At 40.4% G+C, this 12,204-nt stretch overlaps 1 protein-coding gene across 2 annotated transcripts in view; it reads right to left on the bottom strand.

The window, feature by feature from the left end:
- Nucleotides 1-12,204, bottom strand: part of CACNA1E (calcium voltage-gated channel subunit alpha1 E) — a 405,658-nt gene that overhangs the window by 47,060 nt on the left and 346,394 nt on the right. For both annotated transcript variants that reach the window (XM_036756876.1, XM_036756878.1), the window contains exons 27-32: nt 11,195-11,291; nt 7,283-7,443; nt 5,750-5,887; nt 4,488-4,689; nt 3,734-3,898; nt 2,553-2,663 (exon numbers count right to left, since the gene is read on the bottom strand). In XM_036756876.1, the coding sequence (XP_036612771.1) occupies nt 2,553-2,663; nt 3,734-3,898; nt 4,488-4,689; nt 5,750-5,887; nt 7,283-7,443; nt 11,195-11,291 (874 nt within the window). The remainder of the gene's footprint in view (nt 1-2,552; nt 2,664-3,733; nt 3,899-4,487; nt 4,690-5,749; nt 5,888-7,282; nt 7,444-11,194; nt 11,292-12,204) is intronic.

Below are 12,204 nucleotides of genomic sequence, written 5' to 3'. Positions count from 1 at the left end.
CCTTCCAAATTCTCCTCAGGATCCACTTTCTACATGAAGTCCTTCTTGATACCCAACCCCCAGACCCTGCTGCAACTCCAATCCCAACACTTAGAGCCCCCCCCCCACCTAAAATATATATTGTCTTTATTTTGCAATTTTTCATGTATACTTATTTATATACATATTTTCTTCTGTGACAGAATGTCTTTGGGTCATCTGTGTCTAGAACAAGGCCTGACATAGAGTAAGCATTTAATAAATGCTTATCAGCTGATTGATCAAAAAGTCTCAAATAAGAGGAAGTGCTTCAGCTGAGACATAAATAGAGCTGCAGACTCCAGGAGGCAGAGATGAGGAGAGAAAGCATTACAGACGCAGGAGATGGTCTTCACTAAGGCACGGGGAGTAGAAGACTGTGGTTAGGCTACATGTGGTAAGTAGGCCAATTTGACAGGGACATAATGAATGAAAGGAAAGAATGTGAAAGAACTCTAGAAAGTTAGGTTGGGGCCAGACTATAAAAAGCTTTAAATGTAAAATGGAGTAGTTTATATTTTATTGTAGAGTTCATATGGAACCACTGAAGTTTTAAGTCTTGGGAAGTTTTGCCTAACCTTTACCTTGGCTGAAACGTTCCCATTTGTGATAAGATGGGCGCAAAGGGGAGCATGAATCTATAGTGGAAAGGAAGGTCAGAGGTCATCTAGTACAAATCCTTCATTTTACAGATGTGGAAACTAGGGCCTATAGCAGTGGAGTGGATAGGTCAAAGTCAAACACGTGGTTAGGTAACAGGCCTGGGATGTGAATTCAGCTTCTCTGTCAACAAATCCAGTGTCTCTTTTCATTGTACCTCACTGATCAGGAAGCATAGATTGGTGGCTATGCTAACGATTAACTATGTGACCTACCTTGGGCAAGTTATTGCACTTCTCTGGGCCTCTTTTTGCTCATTTGTAAAATGAGCAAAATTTGTAAAATGTAAAATGAACTGGAAGTGATTACTAAGGTTCCATTTTTATGAAATTCACAAACATGGAAATGCTTCTTGATCTTGAGTAAGAGCTTTAGGGGATGGGGGCAGTGATGGGGATAGAAGGCAGTCTCAGGGTGGGATCATGGTCCATAAATGTATGTTCAACACAATTCAGTGAGCTTCAGGGGCTTAAACCAAAGATAGTGTCAGGACCATGCACAAGTAATTATAAGGAATTGAAAAGCTTTGCTTGTTGTGGTGTTGGGTCCTCTATCTCTTACAGTTCAGCAGGGTTAGTCTGCATTGAAAACATATCTTTGTTGTTGGGTTCTCCTGATCTCCTTTTCATTTCTCCAGTCTCAAAACACTCACAGCATTCTAAGGGAGTCCAATGAACAACATCACAACCAGCTGCGTGGGCAACACTCAATTCCCAAATTATCAAATTAATCATTTTTTAAACAAAAAACCGTTTGAGAAACCAAAGGAAATCATGACAATCATTCTGCAGAACAATTACCAAAACACAGTCCGGAGCCAAGTTGGAACTACTAACAGCCAAACACGTATTCAGATAATGAATAATATTTTTCTTCTTACAGGGAAAGACATACACACATGTAATTTGAAATTGTAGTTCACACCCCCAAATAAGTGTGAAACAGCTGCCAAGTGGGCTTGTCTGTATCCTAATGATCTCCCAACATGCTGGTCTTACTGCACCTACTGCAAGCCCTGATGCCAATGAGAGAGAGAAGGAAGGAAGGAAGGCTTAGGGGACACTCAGGCAAAAGTCTAGACTTTCCTGATGCTTTGGAGAACATATGAGTTGCAGAATAAGGTGTTTTTAAAAATTATAATCAAAAGTTGAGAAGATATAAAAGGAAAATTCATGCAACAACCATGCCACTTCCCCCCCCATCCCACCCATGAGAACCACCATACATAAACTCAATAGGAACTAGGAGACTTGCCTTCTAGTGACTTTGGGCGCCAAGTTAAAACAGTGATGGCCCTTAGCTGCCTTATGTATGAAATAAGAGGACTGAATTAGATCACCTTTGAGATTATTTTTGGCTCTGAAACATTGAAATTTTACTGATGTGCTTTTAAAGGTTATCAGATGGGGGGTTCTCGAACAAAAGTACAGTAAAATGCACATTTCTCATATGGTGAAAAATCTGATGAAGATTTACAATTTGAAAATAGAATCTTAGTTCTAATGTAGACAGGATATCTAAATTCTGTTCATTTAATTCCCATTTCTCTCTGATTCCTTCTCCATATAAGCCACTGTTTTAAGAAAAAAAAGCAATGGTCAGTGTTCTTTTGTTTTCAGAAAATAATTAGCATGGACTGGAAAAATGGCTGGTTATGGAAGACGCTGAGAACTGGGCTTTTTACTTTCATGGCTAAATGGCCTTATGCCTTGATACTAGTGATGTTTTCAGAGCACTAAAACCAGTTTATGCTTAGATGTGCAAATTGTATCTCTTTCTGAAAAAGCACTAACACCAAAACCAAATGTCAGTAATGTACCAGAGGACACTACAAGCACAGCCTTGATGCTGGGAACAAAACCCCTGAGACATACCAAGAAGCCGAAAGCGATGATCTTGAGGATGCATTCCAGGGAGAACACGATGGTGAAGGCTATATTCAGATACTTTAGTGCCAGTTCATAGGTACAGGGAGCAGAGTAGTACTGTTAGAAAGAGAGAGAGATAGATGCAGGAAGGGAGAAATAGGGGGAGAGAGTCAAGACAATATGGAGAGAAGAATACTACCTGTCAATCAAGACTGGCTATGTCTCATCTCCATGGTGGGATGCCTTTTAGTTTCTATAGAAGAACAAATGTTTTTCATATAAGATACTACATCTCCTGATTCTAGGCATTTTCACTGACGGTCCCCCGAAGCTTGGAATTCTCTCCCACTTCCTCTCTGCCTCCTGGCTTCTCTGATTTCAAGTCTCAGCTAAAATCCCATCTTCTACTGGAAGTCTTTTCTGATCCCCATTTAAAGTCAGTATCTTCCTTCTGTTGAATATCTGTTATTTATCCTGTTCATAATTTTATTTGTACATAGTTGTTTGCATGTTGTCTCCCTTATTAGACTGTGAGCTCCTTGAGGACCAGGACTGTCTTTTATCTTTCTTTGTATTCCTAGTGCTCGGCACATAGGAGGTATTTACTTGATAAATGCTTATTCATGGACTGAATGTTCCAGATCATAGGAATAGCCTGATACCGTGTCCTATGCGAAGCCTCAGGAATTGCCAACAGCACTGTCTGACTATGGTTTCTTCAGAACAAACTGAAGTATATAGGATAGGAACCTAGAATTCTAGTCTGAATATTAAATACGCTATTATCCAGAGGTGAAATTGCAGTTCTAGCAACTTTCTTGTTTAATGAGACATATGGCATTAAAGGAGAATTAGTTCTTCTCCATTCCCAGCAACTCCTTAAAATTCTAGAGACTGTCTACTTTGTACCATCACCTGTTCTTCTTCCTATTTGTGACAACAGTTTTAAGAGGTCTGTGTACATTATTATACTGTCACCTATTTCCTTGAAGTTTGACTTAGTGGATTCCAAGAGCCCCGGAGGTTAGACTGTTGGGCCAGGCATAAAAGGAATTTCAGTTAGAGGACAGCAGCTTAGCACTAAGGAAGTACATCTTCCCAATGTTTGGGACAATATAAAATAGTTATATGACTGAAAAGTCTGAGCCCTGGAGCTTCTATGCCTTTGTGGCCCACAGTCCTCTCACCTTCATCATCAGCACCACAGTGTTCAAGGCAATCATGGCCATGATGGTGTATTCGAAAGATGGGGACACCACGAAGTGCCAGACACGGTACTGAAAGGTATGCCGATTCTGGGGCATGTAGCGGGTGAGTGGTTTGGCACTGATGGCAAAGTCGATGCACGCCCTCTGGAAGAAAGCCAAGTCTGTTAGCATGAACTCAAATTCCCTAAACCAGGCTCCTTAGCCTTGTTTTCATAAGTTGTGTTGAGGACAGTTTTAATTTTTGGAAAAGGCTAAGACCTAGACAAAATCAGTAAGAGACCACTTAGAACTACAGGAAAGAAGTCTGAATATACAGGCAATGAAGCACTTTCATATCACATATCATATGAGGTGCTTAGGCATTGAATAATTCCTGAAACCAATACATACATAACCCTGAGTAACATTGCTGAACCTGCTTCCTCATCTGTAAACTGGAGACTATAATGGACTATAATATATATAATAATAGACTATAATACCTCACAGGATTATCAAAGCAAATGATGCCTTAAAGCACTAAACAATTTGAACTATTAATAGCAGCAGTATGATTATTTTCTGAACAATCCGCTATTTTAAACCTTTCAAAGTTTTGTAAAATATGAACCATATCTAGTGTTACTTACTCTAATATATCATGGGATCATGGCCAGATGATTCAGCTTTTTGCCTCCATGTTTTTCACTAACAAATCCATCCTAGAACCTCCTGAGCCCCCAGCCCATGTTACCTCATTCTTTTCCAGGCTACACTCTTCCATCATCTTGTCTCCTTGCTCCTGGAAGGTGATGATGATAAGAGCAACAAAGATGTTCACGAAGAAGAAGGGGAAGACCACGAAGTATACCACGTAAAAAATGGACATTTCCATGCGGTTGCTGCGGCTTGGGCCCCGGTCTTCCTCAGTCACATCCACAGAATGCTGCAAAACTCTAGGGGACGCAGGGAATAGAGAGAAAAAGACATTTCTCTAATGGTTTAAGGCTTACAAAATGCTTTCCTCACAAGTGTTCCTGTCCCCATTTATGAAATAAGGAAACTGAAGCACACGGTGGCAGCCTGAAATGATGGTGTTAGGGTCTGAACCTAGATCTTCGGTTTCCAGTTGCACCAGTCTTCCCATGACCCCGTGCTACTCTGTCCATATCATGGATTGAACAATAAAAGCTTTGGCATGGGACTGGGCTCTATATTTCATGAGCCTACCTCTTTTGCTATCCTTTCCTTTCTCAGTTTAGGCATATAATACAAGTTTCTGATGCCCATAACCCTGCTGGTTCAATACAGATGGCAAATTGCTCTTATCATTGTTTCATTTTGTATTGAACTCTAGAGTAAGAGTATAATGGTGTTGTTTAATTCTATAGTTTAGGTTTGCAAATGCATCCTTCAAGATTTCAACTATTTCCTTATAAATGAGTAGAGTTTGCTACCACTAGGCAAAAAGTGGTAGCTTGGGGATGTCTACATGGTCAGCTATATATGTAGTTAATAGTAATTAAGGAAACAGGCTTTACTCATAAAAGTCATGATGAGAGAAGGTATCTCTAGCTTCAATTTGTTTTTTCACTATAATGTTGCTCCTTTACTCCCAACCTCAGCCCATAGTTCTGAGGCTAGGAGGTAGAAAACGTGCCCAGAGAGTGGAGCTGTTTGAGAAACTCCTGGTTTGAACAGCACTTGTCCTCCTGAAAATGTGTGTGTAGGTCAAGTGTTCAAAAGTTCTTTGCTCTACAAGTACCTTTCAGATCCTACATTGATTGGCAAGGGCATCCTTTCTCAAATACTTTTCTTGCCTTATCATCCTTCTTTCAACTTTTGCCTAAAGGGATTCTGTGGGACCACTTTTCTATTCACCTTGCTCAATAAGAAGCACTTACTTCCCCTTGAATAATGGCAGAATCAATTCTGTTCAACTTGAATCACCTTTTCAAAGAAACCTCGTAGTCTCACTTTGGGTTCATTAACAGAGAGGCAGGCTCCATTACTTACTGTGGCCAGCCCTCCCCGGTGGACACAGTGAAAAGGGTCAACAGGGCCCAGATGATGTTGTCATAGTGGAACTCATGGCGTTTCCATTCCCGACCCTTTACCTCCATCTTGTTTTTCTCATGATCCACATAGTTGCCTCTGCAAAGCATAGTTTATAATAATCACCATAGTTTATAATGTAGAGAGGAAATGTCTGCCATTCTGCTGGGCAATGACATGCTGATGCTAGGGGGAGTAGATGTACAGAAAGACTTGAATCTGTGACTTATATTGCCACCTAATTTTTTTCCCTAGTAATAGAAATGGGGGCAGATGGAAAAGAGGAAAAAAGTAGGAACACAGAGGGACATTGTGGGGATTAGAGGAGGGGAAATATGAAAGAAGAAAGTAGGAGAATGGTCAGACTAAAGTACTTAAACACATTTAGCTATTTGGCCAAAGGTCTGGTAGGTGAGAAGGATAAACCAATGCCCAGATGCTTCTCTCTCCTAACCTCCTTCTCTTGGAATCCCAACCTCCATTTTAGGCAAAGCTCAGTCAGCTCAAATGGCACCTTCTATATGAAGCACTCCTTAGATCCCCCAAATGTTAATATTTCCCTCCAAATGACTTTGTATTTACTCTGCAAATATTTTATCTTTAATTATTTGTGTTCAGAAATTTTTCTCCCAGTAAGTAAACTACTTAAGGCTAGGGACTACTTTCATTTTTACCTTTGTACACCCAGTGGTTGATGCAATGCCTGGCTTGTGGAGGAGTGCTTAATAAATGCTTGATGAATTGCGCTGGATTGAATTGAGCAAATGACCACCCTCAAGTCAGAGGACTATTGATGTACTTCAATTATCCCTTACAAACAGGGACAACGTTTCTCCTTATTTCCAAATAATCTAAAGGAGACTGCTTTGCATAGATACAGCCTGATCTTATGGGTTGATGGAAGTGGTTTCTGAATGATGAATCAGGGTGATCATTCTAAGGTAAGATTGCTCTATTGTTTGAAGCAGTAACTGAGAATTCCTAGGAAGTATAACAAGGGAAGGAGGGGAAGAAAATGCAGCCATGGACCTTGATTTGAGCTATTTACTTGGCATGAAAGAGAAGGAAACAGTTCTCCCTACATATATCTCAGGACAGACCATTCCTTTTCTGGTGGAAAGAATTGACTTTTGTGCTGAATGATGTATCCATCGATAAAAAAAGCATTGATTTTTCTCCAAAAGGGACTCCTCCCTTTTTTGTTGTTCCCATCTAACATTGCACTTGAGCAGCCCAAAGAGAATTTGACTTATAATTTGCTAGATAATTCTATGCATAGCTGGATGACTTTGAGGCCCTGTTGTGTGGGAATTACACATATAGGTGACTTTTGGAATTTAAACTGAAGGTAATCCATAACCAAGGAAGGGGTACAGTAAAGATAATCCCATTAAACTTTTCAGGCACTTATTCTATTATCCTGGGACTCCACAGGACCTATTTTCTCAGGAAGATGGTAGATGGTAGGATTTCATACCCATCTGCAGCACCTACATGCATTCCTTTTCTGTGTCTTTGGAACTGTCTGTGCAATAAAAGAATTTCCCTTTGAAGAGCTGGACTGCAATGACGGCAAAGATGAACATGAAGAGCTTGTAGACAATGAGTATGTTGAATACATTCTTCAGGGAGGTCACTACACAGTCAAAGACGGCCTACGGAGAGAAGCAAACATCAGCCAGTGGAATAGGGAGGTATTGGAGAGCTCGGATTGGCACCGAACACTGTCTTTTCTTCACACAACCATCAATAACTACAGAAGGAGTTAATTTGCATTGCAAAGCCTATGGACTTTCATTTTTATTTTAGATTCCCCACTATCGATGAGAAGATCAAATAAAGTCTGCATCATCTATACACAGCCCAATGAGGAGAACCCTCTTCCCTAAGCAAAGGGTACCATAGGGACAAAAGCCACCTTTGCTGGACAGGAATGAAAAGACTGTTTGCTAGGGAAAGGAGATAAATCTTCTTCTATGTTCAAGATAAACCAAAGCAATAAGATCAAAAGGGATATAGGAGGGCCAATGAGTTCAAAACTACTCCATCCATGCACATTCCTTTGTGAAATTCCCCACAAAGCTCTATTTGTGGAGAACTCTGCTTTGGTAAGAAGCACAGAAACCTAGAACTGAAAGGAACCTTTGAAATCATCTCGGCCAATCCTCTCATTCTACAGATGGGGAAAATGAGGCCCAGAGCTATGAGATGAACGTATGCCCAATATAGAATGTTTAATTTGAAAGATTGTTTTCTTCTGGCAGGCTATTGCTATAATCACTTGCTCTCCTTCTCTCTCTCATCAAACATCTATCTTCTGTCTCCTTCTCTGCTGCCTATGAGCATGTTCAAAAACAATTATTGCTGGTATTTATACAGTATTTTAAAGTTTACAAAGTGCTTTACCCAATATGTTAACTCATTCAATACTCACCACAACCCTTTGAGGTATTATCATTATCCTCACTTTACAGATGAGTTAACTGAGGCTGAGAGAGGTTAAATGACCTGCCTAGAGTTACACAGCTATGTGTATGATGCAGCTGGGTGGCACAATGGATAGAGCAACAGGCTTGGAAGCAGAAAGACCCATCTTCATGAGTTCAAATCTGGATTCACACTTACTAACTGTGTGACCTTGGCTGAGTCATTTAATCCTATTTGCCTCAGTTTCTTATCTGTGACTAAACAGCAAACCACTCCAATATCTTGGCCAAGAAAACCTCAGATGGGGTCACCAAGCATTGGACACGACTGCAACAACTCAACCAGAAGTCGTAATGAGATGAGATTTGAACTCAGGTCTTCCTGATTCAAGTCAAGCACTCTATTCCTTATGACTCCCCCCCTCCCAAAACGAACTTGTATTTACTGTAAATATGTTTTATTGATACTTATGTGTCTGCATATTGTTTCCTTGATATAATGTAAGCTATGCTGCTGCATTTTTGTCTCTGGTATCACCAGGGCCTAGCAGAGGCTTAACAGACACACATAATGAATTCCCAAGAAATGCTGGATTGCTCTAGTTTAGAGGTAGGGAACCTGTGGCATTGAGGCCCTTGAGGTCCTCAAGTGAGGCCTTTGGCTGAATCTAAACTTCACAGGACAAATCCTTTTATTATTGTGTGAAGTTTAGATTCAGTTGAAGAGCCACACGTGAGGACTTAGAGGGCCACATGTGGCCTTGAGGCTGCAGGTTCCCCACCCCTGATCTAGTTCAACCCTTCACATACATAGGTGGGAAAACTCTGGCTTAGATATCTGATATGAACACTCATTGAATAAAAAATGTTAGAGCTGAAAGATCATTTAGAGAAAATGCAATTCAGTTCTTTTATTTTACAGGTGAAGAAACTGAGGCCAAGAGACTTGTTCACAAAGATAATAGTGATGTTCTTAGATCTGTACCTAGAAAATGGTTTCCTCTTTAGCTTTTTGCCTGAGAGTGTGACAATAGGTGATCAATTCTTCCAAGCTGAATATTATTAAGGTCGTACTTTTCCTTAAGTTGCTCAAAGCACTTCATCCACATTATGTTAAAGACTCTTGAAACTGGCTGGAGACATTACCTCCCTGTTGTGTTCACTGTACTCTGGTTAGGGCTAAAGATCAGCTGCAGTGGATATCAATAGGCATTCATCATCCCTAACTTCATTTCAGGAAGATAAGATAAACAGATTAGTCAAACAAAAGCTGGTACTTCAGTCCAATAGTGAAGCAGGGAGAAACCGGAACTAGATACTTTCCCTCCAGAGACTCCTGTTCCAGTGCTCTTTCCATAAATTGTGAAGTATTACATGGGAATTCATTGTATTTCATGCCATTTTTAGGTTCTTTTCTAGGTTTTTAGGTTTCGAGCACTGGTGAGTCTAGCCCTGGGGTCACTCATATCCTGTACAGTTGTCTCTCCAATGCTCTGGGTGAAGCATTACTAGATTAATTAGCTCAACACTGTGGGGAATGTGAGTGACACTTGTAGGCTCATAGAATCTTTAAAGCCATCTACATTGTAATATAAGATTATACCACTTCAGAGAGAGAAGCTGCCTCAATCTGGTTTGATGGTTTAGACCCCAAAACAAGATAAAAGGTGGCTTCTTGAGCATCTACACTACCTTCCTTATTCCCCTCAGAAGAGGACAACTTCATATTTCATTGAAAATGAGAGAAAGAGAGAGAGAGAGAGAGAGAGAGAGAGAGAGAGAGAGAGAGAGAGAGAGAGAGAGAAAGAGAGAGAGAAGAAAGACAGAGAGAGAGAGAATCTGTTGTAAGCCACCGCTATCATCTAATTTTATATTTCGAATCCCCTCAATTTATCCTCCTTCCTTTCCTTCCTCAGAGGATAAGGTGGCCCTTCTTGCCAGCACCAACCCCTCTACTTGTCGCTTGTATCCTATGCCTTCCTTTCCCCTCTAGGAATATTCCCCTTTTATTATTCCTTCTCTCCATAATTTTCTAATTCTATCTATTGGCTTCTTTCCCATTGCTGACTAAAATGCCCAAATCTCCCGCATCCTTAATCTTCCCTTGACCTTGCTAGTCCAATATCCCTCCTTCCTTTCATACATAACCACTTATCTACATTCATTGTTTTTACTTTCTTACCTTTATTTCTTAATCCCTTGCTATCTGACTTCTTTTCCCACTACTCAATTGGAACTCCTCTCTGCCAGGAGATCTGCCCAAATGATCTCTTAATTGCTGAACCTGATAGACTTTTCTCAGGTGGTTGTAGTAGGTAAAAGAGTCAGCCTTCTTTCCATCATATGACCTCTGGCCATATGACCAGATCTCTGTTCCATGGTTCCTCCAACTTCTCACATCTAGAATCTCAGAATCTCTTCATCAATTCTAAGATACCTTCTCTCTTTTATAGAAAGTCCTTAGGCACATGAGTCAGTCTCACATACTGGCTTTGATTGATTCTGAGAGGAATACAGCTTCAGTTCACACTCAGTTTCTAAAACTATATGCAATTTCTTGTCCTTTTTAAACTTAGATATGATTGTTTTTCCCCCTCTTATCATTAGCTTGGAAGCTTATCTAGCCTAATGTACATCTATCTTCTAGTAGGTAACTGCCAAGACCCCAGGTATTCCCCACTCCCTTTTTATGATGGATGAGTTTTTGACCTGTACCAGTAGCAAAGGCCTCACTAGTGGGATCCCCATCAAATCTGGACATTATTCAAACAACTAAGTAACACAAATGGCCTTACAGGGTACAAAAATTTTGTCTCAGACTAGAATCAGGAGGTGAAAGACCTTTTGCTAGATTTCTCAGATTTTGGTTCATCTTGGATAAAGTAAAAATGTCTAGGGTATCACATGAAAAACAGGTCAGTGGCTCAAAAAATAAGGTAGTGATAGGGTACACAGAGACAGGAAGCATGGAAAATTATACCTTTAGCTTGGGTAAGCGCTTGATAGTTTTCAGTGGTCTCAGAACTCGGAGCACACGTAGAGACTTAATGGTTTTGATATCCCGGCCTTTGTTGGTTCTATGGCAAAAGCATCCAAAAATATAATTATTAGTATGTAGAAGGAAAAGAAGTTGTAAATCACTGTATCTGGGGACATACCAGAGTAAGAGATAAAAGGAGATAGAACCAGAGATGTGGTCATAGTATATCCCGTCTGTGGGAGTCTTCAGATCCTACAGAGAAGACCTTAGAAACAATGTTCTCCACTCCATTTTCATAAAACTGAACACACACACACAGACAGACACACACACACACAGACACAGACACACACACACACACACACACACACACTCCAATGAGGTAAAAGCTACCTCACTTTAAAAACTTAGTCTGATGCTGTCCATTGTCCCAGGAACTACTTGGCTCTTACTGGAATGAACCAGTAGGTGTTGATGGTGATAATATGGAAGATAAACATGAATAAAGAATGAGAAACTATGACTAAGAGCAGGGCACAGTATCAATCCTCACATCTCTAAAAGGGACTTAGCTTAGGGCACTCTTCATCTAAAAATTTATCACCTCTGTAAAGCTCTTTAGGGTAGGAAAGAATGAGGTGAGGAAGGGACAACAGGGGATTTGACACTGTCACTGCACTAGGTCACATGTTCCAGAGTTAGCACCTCATGCAGACTTCCCAGCAGGTCCTTGGATCAAACCACCAATTAAATTTGTAGAGCTAAGTCTTCCTGCAGAGACAGCTCTCAGTTCAGACATTGCTCTTACCAGTCCCACAGATCCAAAGAATTAAATTTGCACATACAGTCTTATTCACCTTTATCTTTACCCCACAACTAATACTCTTGCATATTCGGCTCCAGGGAAATGATTTTGTTTCTACCGGAGGAAATGTATTCCTTCTAATAAGTATAAAACCAATAAAGCAAACTGTGTTTCTTTCATCCCATTCATTCTCCAGAAGAGACAA

Source organism: Trichosurus vulpecula, chromosome 4 (assembly GCF_011100635.1).
Source record: "Trichosurus vulpecula isolate mTriVul1 chromosome 4, mTriVul1.pri, whole genome shotgun sequence".
NCBI classification, from domain to species: Eukaryota; Metazoa; Chordata; class Mammalia; order Diprotodontia; family Phalangeridae; genus Trichosurus; species Trichosurus vulpecula.
Note: the sequence above shows the minus strand (reverse complement) of the source record. Positions and strands in the feature narration are given on the sequence as shown.